The sequence below is a fragment of the Salvelinus fontinalis genome, chromosome 12, assembly GCF_029448725.1.
Source record: "Salvelinus fontinalis isolate EN_2023a chromosome 12, ASM2944872v1, whole genome shotgun sequence".
NCBI classification, from domain to species: domain Eukaryota; kingdom Metazoa; phylum Chordata; class Actinopteri; order Salmoniformes; family Salmonidae; genus Salvelinus; species Salvelinus fontinalis.
Genome location: NC_074676.1, coordinates 28196811 through 28224578, shown reverse-complemented (window position 1 = coordinate 28224578; position 27768 = coordinate 28196811). Strand labels below are relative to the sequence as shown.

At 43.8% G+C, this 27768-nt stretch overlaps 1 protein-coding gene across 1 annotated transcript; it reads left to right on the top strand.

The window, feature by feature from the left end:
- The first annotated feature begins 316 nt into the window (after positions 1-316).
- On the top strand, positions 317-26236 carry LOC129867086 (membrane-bound transcription factor site-1 protease-like). Its single transcript, XM_055940248.1, has 22 exons — positions 317-541; positions 4730-5295; positions 12906-13166; positions 16462-16680; positions 17081-17191; positions 17319-17545; positions 17635-17702; positions 17853-17955; positions 18338-18489; positions 19760-19921; positions 21397-21541; positions 21629-21817; positions 22041-22213; positions 22389-22504; positions 22692-22848; positions 23209-23333; positions 23486-23563; positions 23653-23793; positions 23918-24049; positions 24177-24303; positions 24494-24624; positions 25434-26236. The coding sequence occupies exons 2-22, from the start codon at positions 5070-5072 to the stop codon at positions 25646-25648; spliced, it is 3258 nt and encodes a 1085-aa protein (XP_055796223.1). The 5' UTR covers positions 317-541; positions 4730-5069; the 3' UTR covers positions 25649-26236.
- Positions 26237-27768: the final 1532 nt, after the last annotated feature.

Sequence of the window (27768 nt, the reverse complement as noted above, 5' to 3'; positions counted from 1 at the left end):
ACTGCAGAAATAGAACTTAGATCACAGAGAATAGGTGTGGTGGTGGCAGCTGCAGAGAAGGTTTTATTGCAGAAAAGTTAGTGTGTTGAGCGAAATAGTCCCTTCCTCCCAGGCATGCAGCCTGGAGTAGGATCAGTTAGGGTCAAAGTAGTGGAATGGGGTGGTGTTTTTTATTTAAATGTTGTATTTTTATCAAATAGTGGTATATAGGTGTAGGGTTAGTTGGTGGTGCACCCCCCCCCCCCCCCCCCCCCCATTTTGTTTTTGTATCACAAAATGTAACGTGATCGACGACACACTCCCGCACAGTAGGTGGCAACATGCACAAACAAATGTGCGAACGCCATGATGTGTTATTGCAGAATGAGGATGATGGTTAGCTAGCGAAAAAAAAGATGGTTAGCTAGCTAGCTGAACGTTAGTGTTCTGCGGCTGTGAAGTTATTGGTTTTGTTTGAGACCAAGCCAGCTACCTCACCACCCAACGTCATACAAGATTATATGAAATTGCATTATTCAGGCTGGCGTCAAGCACGTTAAAGGTGAGTAGCTATATCTGTCTGCCTGGTAAAATTATATCTAAGCTAGCAGGATACTGGCTGGCGTACGCATGTGTTGAAATGTAATAGCTAGTCTAACGTTAGGTTAGCTGCGTTTCACAAGACGAGATAAACAGTGGTTTGTTGACACTGTCGTCTACTGTGGTTAGACAACTAGCTAGTTAGTAATGTAATAATAGCGAGCAAGCTAGGCAATTGAAGGTATTTTATCAACATGCTACAATAACTGACTAGCTATACAGCATAACACTACCAACAACGTGTTTTTTTTAACGAGTGCGTTTAGCTAGCTAACGTTAACTGGCTAGTTGCTTTGTTAGCTAACTAGCTAGCTTTTTGGGGGAGGGGGCTGACTTGAACACTACAATTATTAGCCAGGTATCCATTATCATGATGCTAACTAACGATGATGCCAATAGAGCTAGCTAATAAACAATACAACATATAGCTAGCTAGCTTGTGTTACTTGACAATATATTAAGGAAATCTCCCAAAACGTTTGACTCGCAATCGCCTAATCTTAGTTATACTCACACTTGCCACTTTTTTTTTTTTTTTTTTTTTTTTTTTTTACATCTGCTTCTTGTTATACCATATCAAATATTGACGTTGATACAGGTAGCCTATAACATGTCATCACATTGGAAAATGCTCAACTAAGCTGTAAGTTACTAGTTGCCCCTCAATGTAGCAATCTATTTTTTTTATCGAACAACTTCACCATAGTTATGTTGTTGAAAACAAGACTGGTGTCCCGGTTCATTTGCTAAGTAAAGTTCGGAGTCATATGGTTTATATATATGTATTATACACACACACATTTATTTTTGGTCACCATGTTAGGAGGGGGGGGTTGATGTGCTGTCCAGAGAGGTTTGGTGGCGTTTTCTCATGTCAGCGTTATGTTGACACAAGTGGTCCTGTCTGACTTTACAGCCCTAATTTACATCCAGCAGACCATGTTCCTAGCCGGAGCCAGAACTAGTGGTTTGGTTTGGATCTCAGAAAGGCCCATCTGGTGTGCACAATGGGAGGGGGCTGTCCATATTTTTCTGCCTTAGTGCCACTATCTAACTGGCGTGTATTCATTACGGAAAATGTTTACCGTTTTGGGGCGGCAGGTAGCCTAGTGGTTAGAGTTTTGGGCCAATAACCGAAAGGTTGCTGGATCGAATCCCCGAGCTGACAAGGTAAAAATCTGTCGTTCTGCCCCTCAACAAGGCACTAGGCCGACATTGTAAATAAGAATTTGTTCTTAACTGACTTGTCTAGTTAAATAAAGGTTCAATTTAAGAACCAAATGTTAGCAAACTTGTCCCAAGTTTCTATGGGACTAATTCAGGTGGAAACTGCATGAATTGCATAGAATTCTATATCGATCAGAAATTTGGTTTTGAATCAGGAAAGTTTAGAGGTCGACCTCTACAAGCCAGAATGTTGAATAATGTACACAAGATAAACATAAATGCACAAGACGCATTTATGCGTTTACATGGTTTCTGCGCAAGCTTCAGGTGATATAACTCTGAATGCGCTTTAAAAAGTTGATGTAATTATACGTGGATATGTGGATATATTGTCTCACATTCCTACAGCCAAAGGAACAACTGCTCGGACAAGTGGCAAAATATACTTTTATTCAACATTCAGGCTTGTAGAGGTCATGAGAGGAAACTTTCCTGATTCAAATGCTCATTTCTGCCCGATGTAGAATTCAATGCAATTCAAGATAAGTTTTTCAGGCAAGATCCCTCCTTGTTTCCTTGTTTCCTTTTAAGAAATGTTTTGCAACATAATCTGCTGAATGAATACACCACTGGTCCTTGGTCCATGCCACAGGCCGTCGGAAGGAAATTATACTAGAGGTCGACCGATTATGATTTTTCAACACCGATACTGATATTGGAGGACCAAAAAAAGCCTATACCGAATAATCGGCCGATTATAAAATATATATATATATTTTAAGTATTTATTTGTAATAATGACAATTACAACAATACTGAATGAACACTTATTTTAACTTATATATTTAAGTTCCTTGCTCAGAACATGAGAACATATGAAAGCTGGTGGTTCCTTTTAACATGAGTCTTCAATATTCCCAGGTAAGAAGTTTTAGGTTGTAGTTATTATAGGAATTATAGGACTATTTCTCTCTATACGATTTGTATTTCATATACCTTTGACTATTGGATGTTCTTATAGGCGCTTTAGTATTGCCAGTGTAACAGTATAGCCTCCATCCCTCTCCTCGCCCCTACCTGGGCTTGAACCAGGAACACATCGACAACAGCCACCCTCGAAGCAGCGTTACCCATCGCTCCACAAAAGCCGTGGCCCTTGCAGAGGGCACCCCGCTAACTAGCTAGCCATTTCACATCGGTTACACCAGCCAAATCTTGGGAGTTGATAGGCTTGAAGTCATAAACAGCTCAATGCTTGAAGCATTGCGAAGAGCTGCTGGCAAAACGCACGAAAGTGCTGTTTGAATGAATGCGTACGAATGAGCCTGCTGCTGCTCAGACTGCTCTATCAAATATCAAATCATAGACTTAATTATAACATAATAACACACAGAAATACGAGCCTTTGGTCATTAATATGGTCGAATCCGGAAACTATCATTTCGAAAACAAAACGTTTATTCTTTCAGTGAAATACGGAACCGTTCCGTATTTTATCTAACGGGTGGCATCCCTAAGTCTAAATATTGCTGTTACATTGTACAACCTTCAATGTTATGTCATAATTACGTAAAATTCTTGCAAATTAGTTCGCAACGAGCCAGGCGGCCCAAACTGTTGCATATACCCAGACTGCGTGCAATGAACGCAATATAAGTGACACAATTTCACCTGGTTAATATTGCCTGCTATCCTGGATTTCTTTTAGCTAAATATGCAGGTTTAAAAATATATACTTCTGTGTATTGATTTTAAGAAAGGCATTGATGTTTATGGTAAGGTACAGTCATGCAACGATTGTGCTTTTTTCGCAAATGCGCTTTTGTTAACTCATCCCTTAGTTTGGCGAAGTTGGCTGTCTTTGTTAGGAAGAAATAGTTTGCAATGAGCTAGGCGGCCCAAACTGCTGCATATACCTTCACTCTGTTGCAAGAGAAGTGACACCATTTTTCCTAGTTAAAAGAAATTCATGTTAGCAGGCAATATTAACTAAATATGCAGGTTTAAAAATATATACTTGTGAATTGATTTTAAGAAAGTCATTGATGTTTATGGTTAGGTACACGTTGGAGCAACGACAGTCCTTTTTTGCGAATGCCACCGCATCGATTATATGCAACGCAGGACACGCTAGATAAACTAGTAATATCATCAACCATGTGTAGTTAACTAGTGTTTATGATTGAGTGATTGATTGTTTTTTATAAGATAATGCTAGCAAGCAACTTACCTTGGCTTCCTACTGCATTCGCGTAACAGGCAGGTTCCTCGTGGAGTGCAATGTAATCAGGTGGTTAGAGCGTTGGACTAGTTAACTGTAAGGTTGAAAGATTGAATCCCCGACCTGACAAGGTAAAAATCTGTTGTTCTGCCCCTGAACAAGGCAGTTAACCCACCCTTCCTAGGCCGTCATTGAAAATAAGAATGTGTTCTTAACTGACTTGCCTAGTTAAATAAAGGTGTAATTATTATTTTTTAATCGGCCAAATCAGTGTTAAAAAATACCGATTTCCGATTGTTATGAAAACTTGAAATTGGCCCTAATTAATTGGCTTTTCCGATTAATTGGTCGACCTCTAAATGATACCCCACCTGTTGATGGGTGGGGTTTTAAGGCTGCTCCTGACCTATCCCAATGATGGCAGATTTCCCCCTTGGGGCCAAGCCTTTGTGGCTGAGTTTGCATGTTTCGGCATTCCTCCAGATTTATAGTAGACTCTGTGCGTGAGTGGAGGTCCTCTCCCTGAAAACAGCAGTGAAAATGGTTAATGTCCATTTGACCAACCCATTCTGAATTTATGTTGCCTTGTAACTCAATACTGAAATTACATTGTAGACACTAGTTACCTTCCAAAACTACATAGAATCGAAGTAGATGGATTTGATTGAGGAAGGGAAAGCATCAAGTTGCTGAAGTATGTGTGCATTAGGCTAGATTTTATTATGTCCTGTTAATACGACATTGTCTTCCATTTCGTTCCAGGTATTTGAGGAAAATATCTGCAGTGGAACTCTAGGCCAAACAACCACCTTCCTCATCAGCCTTTGGATCTCCTCAGTGTGTAAAAATGTATCCTTTGATAGTCGCCTGGCTGACGGACTGATCTACACGCTGGACTTCAACGATGGAGAGGAAACGCAGAAAGAAATGAAAAGAAGATCAGGCGGTGTGCAATGAAGGCATCTGTGAGCTTTGGGCACGAACTGCTCTGTTGATGGATGATTGCCATATCAGCATTATTTTTGTCTTGTCATATGTTAAACAATTGCCCCTGGCTGCTAGGAAGCCTGCTCTGGGCTTGGAGGGATAAAGACTATTTCTGATGGGTGGTGAACAGAAAAGAACTGCTTGGACCATGACCCTGGTGCGTATATGTTTCTCGCTACTAGTGGCCCTGCTATGTGGCAGGTTGCCTCTAGTGGGGACAGAGGGAGGAGATGAGACCGCATCCACCTCCACTTCATCTCCCAACCCTGATGGGAATCACAGTTCCAACTGCTCAAGTCTCACTGTGAAGCTGGAATTCTCCACCAAAGTAGTTGAACATGGTAAGCGCTGTTACTGTTGTCTATTTGTTTTTCTCAAGCTTTTACTAGAACACATTTAAAGCATTGTGAAAGTGTAAACAATAATTGAAACAGACTGATGAATGCATATTTCCTCTTGTCAGCCACAGTATGTTTGAGAGATTTTCAGGTCACATAAGATTTAAGATGATTGCCATTTATGACATGCAAGTCAAGTGTATTTTTCTCTTTTATGGTGTTTGTGTTAATGAATTGCCACTCATTGACCACAGACCAACAACACAATGTGAGCCTTGCAGGACGATCACAGTCAAGCTTCTCTACACTACTCTACCTGGCTGGAGATTCCAGGCTTGGCAGGCAAACAGTGTTGGGGTATTCAATTACTGTTGTCCCAGAGAGTACACAACCACCCCTTTTCCCCTCCTTCCTTTTAAAGATCCAGTCAGAGTAGTCTGTCTGGATGCTTGTCTTTGCAGCCCTGCTGTGGACTAGGCTGACAAAACGCCATGCCAGAATATAACGTGATATTTATTGTCCCCTTAATATTGGCCTGCGGCTGAATGTGCCCTTTGTGCAACAGACCTTTTTTACTTTTTTTTATTAATTCCTAGTGACCCAGTGAGAGCAGTGCATTGTGAAACAGGGCGAGAGGTCATCATGACAGAGTGGTGGGGCTAAGGGGTCAAGATTATTTGAAGGGCCTTGTGCAGAGTCAATAAGGAATTGTTTTGTGTTTTTTATATCTCTGCCTTGCTAACACATACAGACCAGTCAAAAGTTTGGACACACCTACTCATTGCATGGTTTTTCTTAATTTTTTTTAACGATTATCAACATTGTAGAAAAGTAATGTAGACATCAAAACTATGAATCATGTAGTAACCAAGAAAGTTTATTTTATATTTATATTTGAGATTATTCAAAGTAACCACCCTTTGCCTTGATGACATCTTTGCACACTCTTGGCATTCTCTGAACCAGCTTCATGAGGAATGCATTTCAATTAACAGGTGTGCCTTCTTAAAAGTTAATTTGTGGAATTTATTTCCTCCTTAATGCGTTAGAGCTAGTCAGTTGTGTTGTGACAAGATAGGGGTGGTAAACAGAAGATGGCCCTATTTGCCAAAAGACCAAGTCCATATTATGGCATCCATATTATGGCAAGAACAGCTGAAATAAGCAAAGAGAAACGACAGTCCATCATTACATTAAGACATGAAGGTCAGTCAATCTGGAAAATTTCAAAAACGTTGAAAGTTTCTTCAAGTGCAGTCACAAAAACCATCATGTGCTATGATGAAACCGGCTCTTCTGTGGCAGTCCTCATGAAAGGAAGACCCAGAGTTACCGCTGCTGCAGAGGATAAGTTCATTAAGCGTTACCAGCCTCAGAACTTCCAGCCCAAATAAATGCTTCACAGAGTTCAAGTAACAGACACATCTCAACATCAACTATTCAGAGGAGACTCCGTGAATCAGACATTCATGGTCAAATTTCTGCAAAGAAACCACCAATAAAGGACACAAATAAGAAGAGACTTGCTTGGGCCAAGAAACACAAGCAATAGACATTGTGTAACGGATGTGAAATGGCTAGCTAGTTAGCGGGTACGCGCTAATAGCGTTTCAATCAGTTACGTCACTTGCTCTGAAACCTAGAAGTAGTGGTTCCCCTTGCTCTGCAAGGGCCGCGGCCTTTGTGGAGCGATGGGTAACGATGCTTCGTGGGCGACCGTTGTTGATGTGTGCAGAGGGTACCCGGTTCACGCCTGTGTCGGGGCGAGGGGACGGTCTAAAGTTATACTGTTACAATTGGAACGGTGGAAATCTGTCCTATGGTCTGATGAGCCTTTGTGAGACGTAGAGAATGTGAGCGGATGGTCTCCGCATGTGTGATTCCTACTGTGAAGCATGGAGGACTAGGTGTGGGGGTGCTTTGCTGGTGACACTGTCTGATTTTTATTTAGTTTTTAATGCACACTTAACCAGCATGTCTACCACAGCATTCTGTAGTGATACGCCATCCCATCTGGTTTGGGCTTAGTGGGACTATCATTTGTTTCTCAACAGGGACAATGATCCAACACACTTCCAGGGTGTATAAGGGCTATTTGATCAAGAAGGAGAGTGATGTAGTGCTGCATCAGATCACGTCTGTCACATGTGTGAACCTGCTTTCATCTCTGAAGAGCACAGGGCGCCAGTGGCGAATTTGCCAATCTTGGTGTTCTCTGGCAAATGCCAAACATCCTGCACGGTGTTGGGCTGTAAGCACAACCCCCACCTGTGGACGTCGGGCCCTCATACCACCCTCATGGAGTCTGTTTCTGACCGTTTGAGCAGACACATGCACATTTGTGGCCTGCTGGAGGTCATTTTGCAGGGCTCTGGCAGTGCTCCTCCTTGCACAAAGGCGGAGGTAGCGGTCCTGCTGCTGGATTGTTGCCCTCCTACGGCCTCCTCCACGTCTCCTGACGTACTGGCCTGTCTCCTGGTAGTGCCTCCATGCTCTGGACACTACGCTGACAGACACAGCAAACCTTCTTGCCACAGCTCGCATTGATGTGCCATCCTGGATGAGCTGCACTACCTGAGCCACTTGTGTGGGTTGTAGACTCCGTCTCATGCTACCACTAGAGTGAAAGCACCGCCAGCATTCAAAGTGACCAAAACATCAGCCAGGAAGCATAGGAATTGAGAAGTGGTCTGTGGTCACCACCTGCAGAACCACTCCTTTATTGGGGGTGTCTTGCTAATTGCCTATAATTTCCACCTTTTGTCTATTCCATTTGCACAACAGCATGTGAAATTTCTTGTCATTCAGTGTTGCTTCCTAAGTGGACAGTTTGGTTTCACAGAAGTGTGATTGACTTGGAGTTACATTGTGTTGTTTAAGTGTTCCCTTTATTTTTTTGAGCAGTGTATTTAGAATTGTTTAACACTTTTTTGGTTACTAAACTCTGCAAAAAAAAGAAACGTCCCTTTTTCAGGACGTTTCGTCCAAATAACTTCACAGATCTTCATTGTAAAGGGTTTAAACACTGTTTCCCATGCTTGTTCAATGAACCGTAAACAATTAATGAACATGCACCTGTGGAACGGTCGTTAAGACGCTAACAGCTTACAAACTGTAGGCAATTAAGGTCACAGTTATGATAACTTAGGACACCTAAGAGGCCTTTCTACTGACTCTGAAAATCACAAAAAGAAAGATGCCCAGGGTCCCTGCTCATCTGCGTGAACATGCCTTAGGCATGTGTAACAGTATAACTTTACATCGGTCCCCTCGCCCCGACCCGGGCGTGAACCAGGGACCCTCTGCACACATCAACAACAGTCACCCACGAAGCATCGTTACCCATCGCTCCACAAAAGCCGCGGCCCTTGCATAGCAAGGGGAACCACTACTTCAGGGTCTCAAAGCGAGTGACGTCACCGATTTGAAATGCTATTAGCGCGCAGCACCGCTAACTAACTAGCCATTTCACATCCGTTACACATGCTGCAAGGAGGCATGAGGACTGCAGATGTGGCCAGGGCAAAACATTGCAGTGTCCGTATTGTGAGACGCCTAAGCCAGCGCTACAGGGAGACAGGACGGACAGCTGATTGTCTTCGCAGTGGCAGACCACGTGTAACAACACCTGCACACTGATCAGTACATCCAAACATCACACCTGCGGAACAGGTACAGGATGGCAACAACTGCCCGAGTTACACCAGGAACGCACAATCCCTCCAGTGCTCAGACTGTCCGCAATAGGCTGAGAGAGGCTGGACTGAGGGCTTGTAGGCCTGTTGTAAGGCAGGTCCTCACCAGACATCACCGGCAACAACGTTGCCTATGGGAACAAACCCACTGTCGCTGGACCAGACAGGACTGGCAAAACGTGCTCTTCACTGACGAGTCGCGGTTTTGTCTCACCAGGGGTGATGATCCGATTTACGTTTATTGTCGAAGGAATGAGCGTTACACCGAGGCCTGTACTTTGGAGCAGGATCGATTTGGAGGTGGAGGGTCCTTCATGGTCTGCGGCGTTGTGTCACAGCAGCCTCGGACTGATCTTGTTGTCATTTCAGTCAATCTCAACACTGCGTTACAGGGAACACATCCTCCTCCCTCATGTGGTACCCTTCCTGCAGGCTCATCCTGACATGACTCTCCAGGATGACAATGCCACTTTGCACAGAATGAGCATTATGGCTGATTTCCTGCAAGACAGTCGTGTTCTGTCAGTGTTCTGCCATGGCCGGATCTCAATCCCATTGAGCATGTCTGGGACCTGTTGGATCGGAGGGTGAGGGCTATGGCCATTACCCCCAGGAATGTCCAGGAACTTGCAGGTGCCTTGGTGGAAGAGTGGGGTAACATCTCACAGAAAGAACTGGCAAATCAGGTGCAGTCCTTGAGGAGATGCACTGCAGTACTTAATGCAGCTGGAGGCCACACCAGATACTGACTGTTACTTTTGATTTTGACCCCCCTTTGTTCAGGGACACATTATTCAATTTCTGTTAGTCACATGTCTGTGGAAATTGTTCAGTTTGTCTCAGTTGTTGAATCTTGTTACGTTCGTACAAGTATTTACGCATGTTAAGTTTGCTGAAAATAAACGGAGTTGACAGTGAGAGGACGTTTCTTTTTTTTTGTTGCTGAGTTTACACAATTCCATATGTGTTATTTCATAGTTTTGATTTCTTCACTATTATTCCACAATGTAGAAAATAGTAAAAAATAAAGAAAAACCCTTGAATGAGTAGGTGTGTCCAAACTTTTGACTGTATATTGTAAATTCCTGAAAGTTAAGTTACACTTGTGCCACGTCCCAGGGGTGTATGCAATTGTACATGGATGGTACAATGTATCACCTGAAAGTTATTCAATATGATGTGATTCCCGGCCTTCTTTTGTCAACCAAGACTGTTCTTATGTGCTTTAATTTCTCTGATTTGGTTGTTTTCTTCTGCTCAGTGTTTTGTGATAATTCCCAAGAACTTTATGGTCTAGTTAGTTGTTATTAAAATTGTTTGTCAGTCAGAATTTACAGGGCTTTGTAGAAAATTCTTATCCCTATTGCATTGAAGATGGCAGAGGAACTGGTTGTACAATGCGGCACTGTTTTCTTGTTATCGGAGGGAGGTGCAGAGTTGAAGTGTATCACTGTACCAGCCCAGAGATGTCACTGGGAATTAAAACAAATATTAGAGCAGTGATGGGCAACAGGCGGCCCGCGGTCCCCCCCTTTGTAGCTCTGCGGAGCAATTGGTCAACAGTAGGGATTCTTCAATAAAGTCTTGTCATTCAGCGAGAGATGACTTGACGTCTTTTCGTTTTTAACGTCTTGACGTTTTTTTCATTGAGAAATAGTGCACCAGATATCTTAGGTAGATGTAAAATTGTGCCACTAAGATCTCCTCTGCAAAAAATGTCAAAATTAATGACAGATTTCTTGAGTTATCTTAGATTAATTCTGACTACTTTGAGGAAGTGCATGCTGGCTATGGCGTCTCAATTGACAAACGGTACTATTGCCACTTTTTTTCTCGTTTTTCAGGCGAAGGTCTTGACTCTAGAACCGCCTGGCCTTTCAGCCTATAAGTACCCACTAGAGAACGTACCTGCATATCCATCAGATGCATATTAACCCGCAAGGTGTAGCAAATCTAAGCATCAATGCTTGATAAATAGTGCCTAAACTAATATAAAAGATTAATTACATATTTGCGGAAATATATAAATAACAATAGTTATTTGTTTCAATAGTCAAGGTTTGGTTTTGTATAATTCTACGAAGTCCTAGAAAAACAGGCCTATAGCCCATTTTAATTCCCCTTACAATAAAATCATTACAGTGTAATCCATTTGATCAACTTTATTTGTGGGTTTGATTTAGTAATTAAAGTCCAGTTACAGCTTCTTTTGACAAAGTAGAAATGAAAAAGATATGATCAGCCAGGTGCATAGGTGAAATTATTTTCTGTATTCCTAAACAAAAGCACCAGTGCATGAACAATTGTAGAGGATGAATTGCATAAATAAATAGCATATTTTAAGTATGTTACTAGTTTTTGCTTAGTAGCAAGAGCAATGCTGCTGCACAAGTGGTCATGTGCTGAATTTATGGACAGCACGGATATTCTTGGTAAAAGTCAAATTTGGAAATAGAGCTGCACCTCTTGAATTCAGTTATTTGACAAAGGTAAGTGTAACAAACTGTACAATATACTCTTTCTGAGACTATATAGAAATCAACATTTTACCTGCATGTGACTGAAGGAGGATTTGATAGTGATGATCCTTTCCCTGCATCTGTAAATTACAAGGTGCCCATCTCTTCATGTACAATTTAAGAACTGAAGCCTAATATTGTCACTCAACAGATTGTCAATTTAATCTCGTCTATAGGCTAACTTGTATGTGTGAAATTAGTTTCGGTGTAGTCTCGATGGGCCTGCCAAGCAGGCTGACTGGCATCATTTGTTTCCCGCTCATCAACTTGGATAGAGTCAAGAATATGTTTTGCATTATTCTGAAGGCCTTTTGCAAAACAGCATGTTTGTATTCCCATTACAATACATTCCATTAGTAAGAGTTACAGTAAATAAAACAGTCCTGTAACAGCTTCTTTTTACATAGTAAAAGAGAATGGTATCAACCTTCAAAGCGCACAGTCAAATGAACAAGCGCAACGCTGATAAATAGGCATAACACAAACTCATCATTACACTGTCTTTCTAAATTTAACCTCTTCACCCTCCTTATCATTCAGTTAGGCCTAATTTAAATACAATTTTGAAGTAAGGTGCACAATTATCGCCCATTTGTTAGAGAGAGAGACACATTAGCGCCTGGCTGGGTACCAACATCCTACAGCACATTGTCTTGGCGGGTTAAGTTTGGAGTAGGTGTGAAAAAAACAGCTAAAGGATCTAAATACTTTTACACTGACTTGAGCAGTGTAAAATACAAACATTTAGGAATAGTCAGGAAAAGAGCAGGACAGCGGGCTGAGGTGGGCTGATTTTAAATGTTATATTATTTACAAAATCAAATGTCAGTGACCTATGCCGATTCTAGTGTTAAGGGAGTATGCGAGCACACTCGTTCGGTTCAGTTAGCTGACTTCGGCTAGGTGCCAGGCATGCTGACGCCTTAAGTCTATCTCACTCCGATATCATATTAACATGGCATAAGTAATGGCAAAATGTGTAGAATTGCAAGGAATTATGTAAAAAATAGAAATCTTCTTGCCGCCCTATAACAAAATTTGTACAATTGTGTTAAACTTGTTTTTAAACGGCAACATTTTCTCTACGGGGGGCCCAAAAGGCTTGGGCAGGCCCTGACTGCATGTGTAGGTACACAGCCCCGTGAGCCACTGGTGAGTAGAGAGATTTGTTGTGGCCCCCGCTGCCATCAAAGTTGTGACAAGAATATTACAGTGACTGCAATGTACAAAAATCTCAGGGATTTCCAAGTTAAACCAATGGAGTTATTACAGCTTTACCTATATTTTTCTCCCCAAATGGCAATGCCACATATAAATCTGTTGACATGGAATTTCCCACAGCCGGAAGCGCAACTGCCATGGAGATACTTAACGATTACCATGTTCTCTCTTTCTACAGAGTACATTGTGGCGTTTAATGGCTACTTTACAGCCAAGGCACGCAGCCACTTCATCAGCAGTGCTCTGAAGAGCTCCGAGGCCCTGGACTGGCGCATTGTGCCCCGGAAGAACCCAGCCAGTGACTTCCCTAGTGACTTTGAGGTGGTGCAGATCCGCCAGGCCTCTCACAATAGCCTGCTCACCCTGGAGGACCACCCTTACATCAAGAGGGTCACGCCCCAGCGCAAGGTGTTCCGCACACTCAATTATACACCCGACTGTGAGTCTCTGTCTTCGCCTCTTATAGTCAAATATTTACACATGTTTTGCTCAGCCCCGCTTTTCTTGTTTTAACTGATCCACATATTTTATGCTTTTGTCTTCTAGATGGGTTGGGTGTTTAGAAACAAACAGGCAGAACAGACAGGACTGGCTTAGATTGTAAACTATATTTTGCCTGCGATGTTTATTGAAAACATAAATAAAGTTGCGCAATAAGCACTTGCCTCTCAAATATACATCGTTAGACGTTGGTTAGCCAGCTAGCAAATTTTAGCCTTATTAGCATATATGTGACATCAGTCAAAACACCTCAAAACAAGAGATGCATCAAATGAGCTGAAACGAGCCAATTATGATTCACCACATGGCAGTTTCTTGTCATTGTTGCTAGCTATCAGGCCATTCAGAACCATAACACACGGCCTTCTGCCCTTTGGAAGTGTGCATATCATTTTTGTGATGCTGTCAGCTAACCCGTCTCTGGACCATCCCCATATCCCCCATACGTGTGTATCATATCGTATAGCTGCCTTTCAGTCACGTTTGACCACTCCCCCCAGTCTCTCCCCCCTGTAAACTCACCATGTTATTGTCCCTCGATTGAAACTGTTTCATGAAACTGTTTGATCTCACACACGTCTGCTCACCAAACTGAATCCCACACACTGACAGCTTTTAGTCAGAGGTAAATGTAGGTGAATATTTTATCCCCGCTACACAATAGCTGAAGTTTGGTCAGTGTGTCTTTGTAGTGCTCCAGGCCGTTTCAGTGCTCGGTTTCTGTCCTTCTGTGTTGTGTTTGGACGCGTTAGACGTTTAGTAGGGATCATATATCTTGCAACACATACCCCCTGAGTACTAACCAGCAGTAGGGCAGCTCCAGACTGGTGGGGGGCTGGCAGAAAGGAGAGCTCTGTTTGTGCCTGCGGGTTGGTAGAAGTCTCTCTCCTAGGATGAAAGAGTGCTATGTCTGGGCACATTGGAGCCCCCCCTCCACCCCAGAGTATTTTCTATTTAACTAGGCAAGTCAGTTAAGAACACATTTGTATTTACAATATACGGCCTACACTGGCCAAACCAGGACGACGCTGGGCCAATTGTGCACCGCACTATGGGACTCCCAATCACGTCTGGTTGTGATACAGCCTAGTTCAGTTCCCACTCACCACCATAATGACCATGCTGCACTGCAAACCAATAGTACCACTCACTACCACCAATTTAAACATTATCTAATTGATTTGGGATATTGGAAATGAACTAACTTAAAATTATCTGAATTTTACAGCTTGACCTCCCGGCTTCATTTGGAGGTGGTAATAAATATAACTATCCATCACTATTGGAGTGACTGTAGGAGAATTGCGGAGTTTAATGTACACTGATCAAAAATATAAATGCAACATGTAAGGTGTTGGTTTCATGAGCTGAATTAAAAGATCACAGAAATTTTACATACGCACAAAAAGCTTATTTCTCTTATTTTGTGCACAAATTTGTTTACATCCCTGTTAGTGAGCATTTTCCCTCTGCTAAGATAATCCATCCACCTGACAGGTGTTTCATATAAAGAAGCTTATTCAACAGCGCGATTGTTACACAGGTACATCTTGTGCTGGGGGCAATAAAAGGCCACTTTAAAATATGCAGTGTTGTCACACAACACTGCCACAGATGTCTCAAGTTTTAAGGGAGTGTACAATTGGCATGCTGACTGAAGGAATGTCCACCAGAGCTGTTGCCAGAGAATTGAATGTTAAATTATCTACCATAAGCCACCTCCAATGTTTTAGAGAATTTGGCTACACGTCCAACCGGGCTCACAACTGCAGACCACGTGTAACCACGCCAGCCCAGGACCTCCACATCAGGTCTGAGACCATCCACCCAGACAGCTGATTAAACTGTGGGTTTACACAACCGAAGAATTTCTGCACAAACTGTCAAAAAAATGTCTCTGAGAATCTCATCTGTGTGCTTGTAGTTCTCACCAGGGGTCTTGACCTGATTGTAGTTCGGCGTCCTGACTGACTTCAGTGGGCAAATTCTCACCTTTGATAGTCACTGGCACGCTGGAGAAGTGTGTTCTTCACGGATGAATCCTGGTTTCAACTGTACTGTGCAGATGGCAGACAGCGTGTATGGTGTCGTGTGGATGAGCGGTTTGCTGACGTCAACATTGTGAACAGAGTGCCCCATGGTGGGGTTATGGTATGGGCAGGCATAAGCTACAGACAATGAACACCATTGCATTTTATCAATGGCAATTTGAATGCACAGAGATGCCATGACGAGATCCTGAGGCCCATTGTCGTGCCATTCATCCGCCGCCATCACGTCATGTTTCAGCATAATAACGCACAGCCCAATATCACAAGGATCTGTACACAATTCCAGGAAGCTGAAAAATGCCCAGTTCTTCCATGGCCTTCATACTCACCAGACATGTCGCCCATTGTGCATGTTAAGGGATGCTCTGGATTGATGCTCCGCCAATATCCATCAACTTCGCACAGCCATTGAAGTGGGGCAACATTCCACAGGCCACAATCAACAGCCTGATCAACTCTGAGGCAAATGGTGGTCACACCAGATACTGATTAGTTTTCTGTTCCACACGCCTGCCTTTTTTTTTAAGGTGTCTGTGACCAACTGATGCATATCTGTATTCCCAGTCATGTGAAATACATAGATTAGGCCTTAATTTATTTATTTCAATTGACTGATTTCCTTATGAATTGTTGCATGTTGTTAATTTTTTTCAGTGTAATTAGACTTCATAGAGGAGCCATCAGCATCTCTGTCAGTGTCACTGAGCAGTTGCCAGTGAGAAGAGTACTAACTGTTACTGCCGTAGGGCCATTTCACATGATTAGATCAGCGGTGCTTGTTAATTGCCCACCACCATCACCCCTCTCTTGACTCTGATTATTGTAGTGGTCTGGTCGCTGTTGAGTGAGCGATCTGCTTTTGAATTCAATCATGTTCAACAACCTCATGTATTCTGCATGATAAACCCAGTACAGTAGCTAATCATCATCCAGATTCAGTCAGAAATCACTGTTTGGTGTATTCTGTAGATTTTTGATTTGAAATGAAAACAGATTGCTTCACTGCATACAGAATCAAGATATTACACATCACATTGGGAGCTATCCATCTCTCTCTCTCAATATTGTGCACACACCAATGTATAACTGAATGTTTGTTTTGCGCTCCTGGGCTTTTCATTGATTGTGTTTTTTTAAAGATATTGTTCTTGATGTTTTCCTCTTGTCATCCCTTCTTTTCAGTGCCGGATCCTGGGGCAGCCTGCAACAACGACACCCGCTGGACCCAGAAGTGGCAGTCGTGGCAGTCGTCCCGTCCGCTGCGCCGGACCAGCCTGTCTCTGGCCTTCGGCTTCTGGCACGCCACGGGCCGCCACTCCAGCCGGAGGCTTCTGAGGGCCATTCCCCGACACGTGGCTCAGATATTGCAAGCAGATGTCCTCTGGCAGATGGGATACACAGGTGAGGACAGACACTGTGTGTTTGTCTGGTTGTCTATTAGTGTATACACACTTGTGGGCTGCAGGTAGCCTAGTGGTTAGAGCGTTGGGCCAGTAACCAAAAGGTTGCTAGATCGAATCCCTGAGCTGACAAGGTAAAAATCTGTTCTGCCTCTGAGCAAGGCAGTTAACCCACTGTTCCCCGGGCGCCAAAGACGTGGATGTCGATTTGTCAGCCCCCCGCACTTCTCTGATTGAGGGGTTGGGTTAAATGCAGAAGCCACATTTCAGTTGAAGGCATTTTGTTGTACAACTGAATGTACAACTGTACAACTGACCTTTCCCTTGTGTGTTTCTGGGTTTACACTAACATGTCTACTGTAGCCTGCATGTTTCTAAATATCTGTATTCTTTGTGTGTAGGTTCTGGGGTGAAGGTGGCTGTTTTTGACACAGGACTCAGTGAGAAACATCCACATTTTAAGAATGTGAAGGAGAGAACCAACTGGACCAATGAAAAGACACTTGATGATGGTAAGATCATGCTGACTGAACCCTCATCTCTTGTAGTGCTTAGTGATGGGATCTGCTTTTGAGGAGGAATTGATGTCTATTTCTGCTACATTGCACTACACTATATTTGGTATCTTTCTCTCTGCAGGGCTGGGTCATGGTACCTTCGTAGCAGGGGTCATTGCCAGCATGAGAGAGTGTCAGGGCTTTGCCCCAGACTCTGAGCTTCACATCTTCAGAGTGTTCACCAACAATCAGGTGTCATACACCTCTTGGTTCCTGGATGCCTTTAACTATGCCATTCTGAAGAAGATTGATGTCTTAAACCTCAGCATCGGTGGTCCAGACTTCATGGACCACCCCTTTGTTGATAAGGTGATTAAAAGAAGATGCCCGAAGCTGTCCGAAGCCATTAACGTGTATCGCACTCTGAATTGATCAAAATGTGTGTTTGTGTGTGCCAGGTTTGGGAGCTGACTGCTAACAGGGTTATCATGGTCTCTGCCATTGGGAACGATGGGCCACTGTATGGGTATGTTCTGACCTTGGGAGGAGAGGTGACGGCCTAGAGGACATAGTATTGATTGGTGCAAGATACTGATTAGTTTAAAGAGCTATTATGAACAAAATATATGTAATCAAAGAGTTTTTACTGATGATACTTTATCCCTGTGTATCCTAGCACCCTCAACAACCCAGCGGATCAGATGGATGTGATTGGGGTCGGTGGGATCGATTTTGAGGACAACATTGCCAGGTTCTCCTCCCGGGGGATGACCACTTGGGTACGTCTCCCTCACAACCCACAGCATAACCCTGAGTACCTTCTCACATGTCTATCTCAGTGTATTCTTACCTTTCCCAGTCAGAGTAAACTGAACTCTGTTCCCCAGCCTTCCTGTTATCAGTCCCAGACTAGACATCTAACCCTGTGATCTGCAGCCCCCGTCTCTGCCATAGAAAAACACTGAGATAGAGGAGTTGAATGTGCTCTGTGCTCAGACCTTGAAGCATATGGCACTTCATAGCCAGCATTTTGTGGGACATATACTGTAAATGAGGAATGCAAACATTGCGGGATTTGTCCCATGTTCTCCTCTATCACTCTTTCTCCTATACTGCCTCTCTCCCACTCTTTATTCAACATGATTCTGTCTTGTGTTTTAGGAGCTGCCTGGGGGGTATGGCAGAGTGAAGCCTGACATTGTGACCTATGGCTCTGGGGTGAGGGGCTCGGGGATGAAGGAGGGCTGTCGCTCTCTCTCAGGAACTAGTGTAGCGTCACCTGTGGTGGCAGGAGCTGTGACCCTACTGGTGAGGTAAGTCATTTCAATGACTACCCTCACAGCTGCATCAGCGTTGTTAAAAAAAAGTTATTCCATCAGTCACCTAAGCCATATGACTCTGCTTTTGAAATGGAAGGAGCAAAGGACCCATTTCCCAGGATGGCTGTGGAGGTGCAGTGTTTACATAACCAGCGGATGTGTAACTTTGAGAAAACGGTGTTGTTGCTTGTTCTTACTCCACCACCCTTCCTGGCTGTCTACACCTCCCTTTTCCCCTGGCCTCTCCCTATCGTATGGTCTTATCTCGCCTCCTACACGCACACACACGCACACGCACTCACTGCAGATAACACTGCTGTTCCAGATGTTTTTCATGGTCTTAATCTCAGCCATCTTTGTGAGAGAGTTGCTGCTTTTTATCTGGGAGCAGAATAACGTCACCCCATAAATTACACACCTGATACGGTCTGCCTCAGGTATGGAACTCTCAAAGTAATTTGCTGTCTTAAGGATTGGCTGTTGCATGCCATACTGAAGCCATTATTACTTTAAGTGAAATGCTGAGACCTGGCCAAAGGGTGAACATTCTTCTGTAGTCTGCAGCAGTTTACTGTCATGTTATGTTGAACAATAATTACCATTAAGACGTACATATCTCAATGGGTTGTCATACATTTTCTGTGTTCAAACATAAGCTAGCTTCAGCCCAGTAGCATTAAAGCATCCAATTGATAAGGTGGTCTAGTTCTGCAGTTTCTGAAAGAGACCTTACTCAGCAGCATTTCTGTAAGAGACCATGAAAACATAATTTGCAGTGTTAGTGACAGACTAAGAGTCCGGAAGGGCTGATAAATTGCAACAACAGTTTTCAGGTTCGATATGCAGTTACAGTTTAATGGCCAGACTGTACTGTCTGTGTATAAGTGGTCTGATGCAGTTGTGTTTCCCGTGGACTCTTTGGGATAAATGAAACGTCAATAGATATCCTTCACTTCAAAACAAGACATTTAACAGAATCAATCTACTTTCCCTCCAGGAAAGGAGCTGACACACTTTCACTTTCTCTCTACACTTTTTATATAGGTCTCTCTTAAGATCCAGACAGAGTTTAATCCAGACTTCTCACGTCTCTTACAAATTGGTTTATTGCACCTATCCATCTGTCTCTAAAACATAATCATTCTCTTTCTCATAGCAAGCTGTTGAGTCAGATGGTAGCTCTTGCTTCATATGTACCATCTTCATTGAAACATAATGTAAAGCTAATGTAATAGTTGTTAACCCAGCCGTGTCCCTCTTACAGCACGGTCTTGAACAGAGAGCTGGTGAACCCAGCCAGTATGAAGCAGGCTCTGATCGCCTCAGCGCGGAGGCTCCCTGGAGTCAACATGTTTGAACAGGGCCACGGAAAACTGGACCTCATCAGAGCCTACCAGATCCTCAACAGCTACAAACCCCAGGCCAGGTATTACACACACTCTGCCCGCTCATCATCATAACACGCGCACTGTGCCCGCTCATCATCATAACACACACTCTGCCAGCGCACTCTGTCCGCTCATCATCATAACACGCGCACTGTGCCCGCTCATCATCATAACACGCGCACTGTGCCCGCTCATCATCATAACATGCGCACTGTGCCCGCTCATCATCATAACACGCGCACTGTGCCCGCTCATCATCATAACACGCGCACTGTGCCCGCTCATCATCATAACACGCGCACTGTGCCCGCTCATCATCATAACACGCGCACTCTGCCCGCTCATCATCATAACACGCGCACTCTGCCCGCTCATCATCATAACACGCGCACTCTGCCCGCTCATCATCATAACACCCGCACTCTGCCCGCTCATCATCATAACACGCACTCTGCCCGCTCATCATCATAACACGCGCACTGTGCCCGCTCATCATCATAACACGTGCACTCTGCTCGCTCATCATCATAACACACACTCTGCCTGCTCATCATCATAACACGCCACTCTGCCTGCTCATCATCATAACACGCCACTCTGCTTGCTCATCATCATAACACGCGCACTCTGCTTGCTCATCATCATAACACGCCACTCTGCTTGCTCATCATCATAACACGCCACTCTGCTTGCTCATCATCATAACACGCCACTCTGCTTGCTCATCATCATAACACGCGCACTCTGCTTGCTCATCATCATAACACGCGCACTCTGCTTGCTCATCATCATAACACGCGCACTCTGCCTGCTCATCATCATAACACGCGCACTCTGCCTGCTCATCATCATAACACGCGCACTCTGCTTGCTCATCATCATAACACGCGCACTCTGCTTGCTCATCATCATAACACGCGCACTCTGCTTGCTCATCATCATAACACGCGCACTCTGCCCGCTCATCATCATAACACGCGCACTCTGCCCGCTCATCATCATAACACGCGCACTCTGCCCGCTCATCATCATAACATGCGCACTCTGCTTGCTCATCATCATAACATGCGCACTCTGCTTGCTCATCATCATAACACGCCACTCTGCTTGCTCATCATCATAACACGCGCACTCTGCTTGCTCATCATCATAACACGCGCGCTCTGCCCGCTCATCATCATAACACGCGCGCTCTGCCTGCTCATCATCATAACACGCGCGCTCTGCCTGCTCATCATCATAACACGCGCGCTCTGCCTGCTCATCATCATAACACGCGCGCTCTGCCTGCTCATCATCATAACACGCGCGCTCTGCCTGCTCATCATAACACTCGCGCCCTGCACGCTCATCATCATAACACACACTCACTCTACATAGTATTCACTTTATAGTCAAGTCACATCCAATGTTAAATGTTCACTCTCTTTTTTTACTTTGAAAGGTTCTAGCAATGTCGAATAATCAGAACTCTAACCTGATCTCATGTTGATTTGATCCTGTTTGTCTTTAGTCTCAGTCCCAGCTACATCGACCTGACTGAGTGCCCCTACATGTGGCCCTACTGCTCCCAGCCCATCTACTACGGTGGCATGCCCACCATCGTCAACGTCACCATCCTCAATGGCATGGGCGTGACTGGCAGGATTTTGGACAAGGTACTTTTATATAGAAGGCTTTGTGTCTCATGTCAAAACATGAATATACATTTATCTGACATGATGTTTCTTTCTTGTGCTCTCCAGCCCATCTGGCAGCCTTACCTACCGCAGAATGGTGACCACATTGATGTGGCAGTCTCCTATTCGCCAGTCCTCTGGCCCTGGGCTGGATACCTGGCCGTCTCCATCTCTGTCGCCAAGAAAGCTGCATCATGGGAAGGGATTGCCCAGGGTCATGTGATGGTAACCGTGGCCTCGCCTGCTGGGAATAATGTGAGTAACAACAAGGATCTTTTTCACATAGTTATCTTATCTCACCTTTCACTGTCTTTATGGGTTTTCTGTAGTATCACACTGACATCCTCTTATGTAGATTTGTAACCAGAGAGCATCATACCGTTTTTTTAAAGCTATATTTGGATACTACTGTTAGAGTTAGCATGTGTCCTGGGTCAAAGGTCAATGTTCTGACCCTCATTGTTTTCTAATTCCTCAGTCTGAGGTGGGTGGGGAGATGACCTCTACGGTTAAACTGCCAGTCAAGGTGAAAATAGTCCCCACTCCTCCTCGTAGTAAGAGGGTTCTGTGGGACCAGTACCACAACCTGCGCTACCCGCCTGGCTATTTCCCTCGAGATAACTTGCGCATGAAGAATGACCCATTGGACTGGTGAGTTCTTCAGACAACTATTTACCTCAGTATCATTTTAGTTTTAAGAAAGAATATTAGGCTGTTTCAGGTGCACTGGCTGTTTGGGGTAAGTTGCCGCCTGTAGTGCAACTCTTAAAACGTGCCATAAGAGCAATTAGTGTCTTGATGTTGGTTTTGTCTGAATCATTTGTAGGAATGGAGATCACATTCACACCAACTTCAGGGACATGTACCAGCACCTGAGGAGTATGGGTTATTTTGTGGAGGTCCTGGGTGCACCCATCACCTGCTTTGATGCTAGTCAATATGGTGAGAGTATTTTTGCTCTCTTTGTCAGTTGATTCTAATCCCAAAATAATTTAGAGCAGGATATGGGAGATCAGTACATGAATAAATGGCTTCTCTGTCATTGATTACAGCAATAATTCTAGTACCTCTGCATGCATAGCTTATTGTTTTTCTCTGTCTGGTCTCGGCTGACATTTCCTGTGTTTAGGGACATTCATGATGGTGGACAGTGAAGAGGAGTACTTTCCAGAGGAGATAACCAAGCTACGGAGAGACATTGACAAGGGACTGTCTCTCATTATCTTCAGTGACTGGTACAACACCTCTGTCATGAGGAAAGTCAAGTTCTATGATGAAAACACCAGGTAGATATTACAACCCCACTGTGTATCTCCTATTATATTCCCCTCCTGATCTAAAGTCTTCATTCAAACATCAATGGACAGATGGAGCATCGTGCCTTGTGACTATAGGGGGAGGCGGCAGGCTCGAGATTAGAGAAGTGGACCAGCAATCTGAGAGTTGCCGGTTCAAATCTCAGTGGGATTCGGCCACCCACTGTCGATGTTCCCTTGTGCAAGGAACTTACCCCCTAAACTTCTCATTGGGTGCTGCCCTCTGCTCCAGCCTCTGTAACCTAATGTGTGTTAGTGATGCGCGGGTTGACTCATAACCCGCAGTCCCTGCAGTTATAGTATTTCAACCACATAAAATATTCCCCTCAGGCAATGGTGGATGCCAGACACAGGGGGTGCCAATGTGCCAGCTCTGAATGACCTGATCTCTGTATGGGGGATGGCCTTCAGTGATGGGCTCTATGAGGGAGACTTCACCATGGCAGACCACGACAGTAAGAACACACTCTGACACTCTTACACACCCTCATTTACTCGCTGTGTCACTCATTTTGAAATACATTGTGTAAATCTAGAAATGAATCAAATTAGATTGATGAATTAATGATATGTTATTTAGTGTCATGTTTAAACTCTTCTCTCTCAGTGTATTATGCATCAGGGTGCAGTATTGCGAAGTTTCCAGAGGATGGGATTGTGATTGCCAAGACCCTAAAGGATCAAGGTATATAACACACACTCACTGCCACAACACACCTGGCAGCTGTTACCATGAGGATGTTGCTGAATATTCTCACCCCCCTTCCCTCTCAGGGTTGGAGGTCTTGAAGCAGGAGACTGCGGTTGTGGAGGGCGTTCCCATACTGGGAATGTACCAAACACCATCTGAAGGGGGAGGTCGGATAGCCCTTTATGGAGACTCAAACTGTATAGATGACAGTCACAGGCAGAAAGGTAGAGAATCCACCTGCAGTTTCCCTTGTTCTCTATAAAACTGTTTCTGAAATAAAGGTTTGAACTCCTCTTCTGTGATCAGTTAGTGTCTGATTTTGACCATTGATGTGTGTTCCCCTCATAGACTGCTTCTGGCTGCTGGATGCTCTTCTGCAGTACACATCCTACAGCATGACTCCTCCCAGCCTCATCCACTCCAACAGCAGGGTGACTCCTCCCACTGGCACCGACCGTCCCTTGCCAGAGAGACTGGAGGGTAAGGCTAACACTAGAGCCTCAGTCATAAATAAGAATTTGTTCTTAACTGACTTGCCTAGTTAAGTAAAATTAAAACTAAATTGCTATGATGGCTAATACAGTACCTTTATTCCTCTCTTCCACAGGTAATCACCTATATCGCTACTCAAAGGTATTAGAAGCTCACTTGGGAGACCCAAAGCCCCGCCCACTCCCTGCCTGCCCTCACCTGTCATGGTCCAAGCCACAGCCACTCAACGAGACTGCACCCAGGTGTGTGCCAAATCACCTGTCAAAGTCCCTAACTCTTGTAGTGTTAATTTCCTTCTCCCGACTTTCCTCTCATTCTCTATCAAACAGATGGAGAGATTATGTTGAATAATGCCACTCTTTCTTAACTGGTAATCTCCTCAATAATGTTTAACCATGTATTTGTGCTCTCCCTGGTTCTATTTGTTAACAGTAACCTATGGAAGCACCAGAAGCTGCTATCTATTGACATGGACAAAGTGGTGCTGCCTAACGTCAGAAACTATAGACCCCAGGTCCGGCCTTTGTCCCCTGGGGAGAGTGGAGCCTGGGATATCCCTGGAGGTAAGAATATTTACCCAATCAGAATAATCACCGACTCCAAATCACCTTACTGACCCAGTTTGTTTAAAGGGAAAGTGCCGTTAAAACGGGGATTTTTCTTGTTTTTTTATGCTTTTTTTTCACACTGAGGTCGAAATAATACTTAGAAATTGTGAAAATAATTATGCCCTTTTTGTGTAAGAGCTGTTTGAAGAAGATGCCTGGAATTTCAGCCTGCTCAGGTGGGATGGATCATGACATCACAATCTGATCTGATTATTCTGACCAATGACCAGTTGTCTTTTATTTGCATATGTATCCTTCTACTTTGGAGGGGTAGGCAGTCTACCAGTGGTTCCCAACCTTTTTTGGGTACTGCACCACCAACGGAATTTTGCGCTACCCGGAGTACCCAATCATGTGCATTTTACCAGTAGACCTATGGTCTCATGAGTCTTCTCAAGTACCTCCTGTGGATAGGCCAAGTACCCCCAGGGGTCCTAGTACCTCTGGTTGGGAACAGCTCAGACAATCCTATCCACCAATCAAGGCTGTGTATGTAAATAGTTTTAAATGGAAAACTAGGCTCAGGAAAATAAATAACAAAATAATTTGCAGTTATTTTCATGAAATAAACAGTGATTTATTAGACATAGTGATGATTTTTTTAAATTAAATTTTAAAAGACTGCACGGGGGCTAAAATGCACACACGAACAGTTAAAATGTCTGACGTCTGTTTCTTCAGTCTTGTCACTGTTAATAATTTTTGACAATCATCATGTACCGTGTGATGCCTCTGTGTGACTGACACTCCTGTCCTCTCCCCAGGTATAATGCCAGGCCGCTACAACCAGGAAGTGGGCCAGACCATCCCCATGTTTGCCTTCCTGGGAGCCATGGTTGTGCTGTCCTTCTTTGTGGTGCAGCTCACCAAATCCAAGAACAAGCCCAAACGACGGAAACCAAGAGTCAAACGTCCAACGTACCTCCAGCAGCAACAGCAGCAACAACTGGCACCAACAGGCAAAAACCCTACAGTGTGAGGCTGCCTTCCCAACCACCACAGACGATTGGGCCACAGCACACAAGGCCCAGAACTCTGGAAGACTAGCCTCCACTGAGGTGTTGACTGCATGTGTGCTTCTGCCTTTGAGTTGGGGCTGTTAGATGGCTGATTTAATGAGCAGTGTTTGTCTGACTTTGAAATATGCAGCCCACAAAACAGACAAGGATGTTTCCCACAGTACCTCACCTCTTTCGCCTCCACTCTTCACAAGAGCTTTTCTTTCCACTGACCAAATGGAGTTTGAATGAAACGTGTCTGTCCACTTTTTGTATTTATTGAATCTGTGCGTCATCCCCTGATTGGTTTCATTTTCCGCAAGGTCTTTTAAAGTCAGATTAGATTAACTGGATTGAAAACAAATTCTGATGTTTTGAGATACTTATTTGGAACTTGCTTTTTTCTCTTTCTGTTCAGGTGATTATGGGTTGCTTAATTTGTTAATTCTTTGTTTTTATATTTTATATAATGAGCTCTGGTGAGGCATTCTGTTAAAGTCCAACTGTCATTGAAGTAGCTTTGGCAAACTTTTTCAAATATATCATCAATTAAAAAGCGTTAGCCTTGGGTCCCTTGTTATTGTTGCATTGTGTGCCATTCAAAAAACACACAGATTTCTCCTTGCTCTTCTAATGTAATTAATCTGTTAAAGTATATTGTGGAAAGCCACGACATGCAAGACCATATGTCTAAATCTAGCAGGCGTTGTCAGGCCTTCAACGGCGTTCTAATGCCGAGATGACCCACACCATCTGTGGTCTATCTACTGCCTACACCCCAAATGAATGGGAAAGATGGGCAGCATCTGAAATGAGAATTCGATGGTGTATATCTTTCACATTAATTTGGGATTGAGCCGTGTAGCTGGGTGACTAGGATCTAATGCAGCATACAACAGATGGCTATGGACAGGGACCAGGCTTCATACTTGAGGTGAACTATTACACATTTGTGGAAACTGAAGGTTTATTTGGGATGCCGTTGATGAAACTGTTCTACAGGTAAAACACAGGATTAATGGCCTTGTCATAATCTAGCAGCTTGAGTGAGTGGTTCACAAACTAACCTGATCAAATAGAGGTATTCTAAAGTGGAATATTCTTGATCAATGATCATATCAAATATTTTACCTTAAAGTAAGTCATGGTCAAACACTTTTCGAAGGATAACTCAAGTTGGGGTCATTGTTAGATAGGAAAAGAGTGAATTCACCCGTTCTGACTTTCTACAGTGCTGCATTTTGATGAGTGTTTCTCATATCAGAATTGCAGTGTATGATCTTAGTAGTTTAATAGTATGGTAGTAATGCCATACCAGAGATCCCACTATAGCCTCCCTCAAAATCAGTTGTCTGAGAATCAGTCTCCTTGTCGACCATTCCGTCACCTCCTTGGTTGTGAAGTGGACTAATTCCATAAAAGGTGATGAGCGGTCCTGCTAAAGATTCACCCAGCCTGATCCACTTTTTAATGGGGGTGAACAGCCTGTGAAAATGTCACTGGTCACTGATCTCTCAGGTGATAGCCCACAATGTATGCCAATTACCTGGAGAACATGGGAACTGACCCTGTAACCAGTTATCTGGGGTTAAATGGATTTTTAAAATATTTTCCTAAATGAGGTCACATGCACTCTTTTCCCTTGGAAAGTTCCCAGCAGCCAAGAAAAGGAGCCAACTATTTCTCCTCCTGACATTGCCGAATGTGAGTCAGCAAACCCGTACCTACAGGCTTCACCACCACCACAGACCCGTACCCACACCCACCCTAGTGATGTATGTAGGGGAGAGGGGTAAGTTGAGCCACCCCTTGTTTCTAGGAAACCATACAAACTGAATGTAACTTAATATTTCGGAAATCATCGTAAGAAGTCTGAATGAAACCACATGGAAAAAGTGGTAAGCGAGTTAGTGCCAAAGATCGGATTTTCACAAAGTCAAATGAATTTGGGTTATACGTTTCATGATGCTTGTCTATTTTTATTTAACCTTAATTTAACTAGGCAAGTCAGTTAAGAATAAAGTCTTATTTTACAATAATGGCCTATCCCGGCCAAACCCTGCCCTAACCTAGATGATGCTGGGTCAATTGTTCGCCGCCC

What these genes read in the sequence shown, in the direction of transcription:
- LOC129867086 (XM_055940248.1), top strand. Translation starts at nt 5,070, where the DNA reads ATGGGTGGTGAACAGAAAAGAACTGCTTGGACCATGACCCTGGTGCGT. An exon ending in CCTCGCCTGCTGGGAATAAT is followed by an intron (nt 21,818 to 22,040) that starts GTGAGTAACAAC and finishes CTAATTCCTCAG; the next exon opens with TCTGAGGTGGGTGGGGAGAT. An exon ending in AGCCTGGGATATCCCTGGAG is followed by an intron (nt 24,625 to 25,433) that starts GTAAGAATATTT and finishes TCCTCTCCCCAG; the next exon opens with GTATAATGCCAGGCCGCTAC.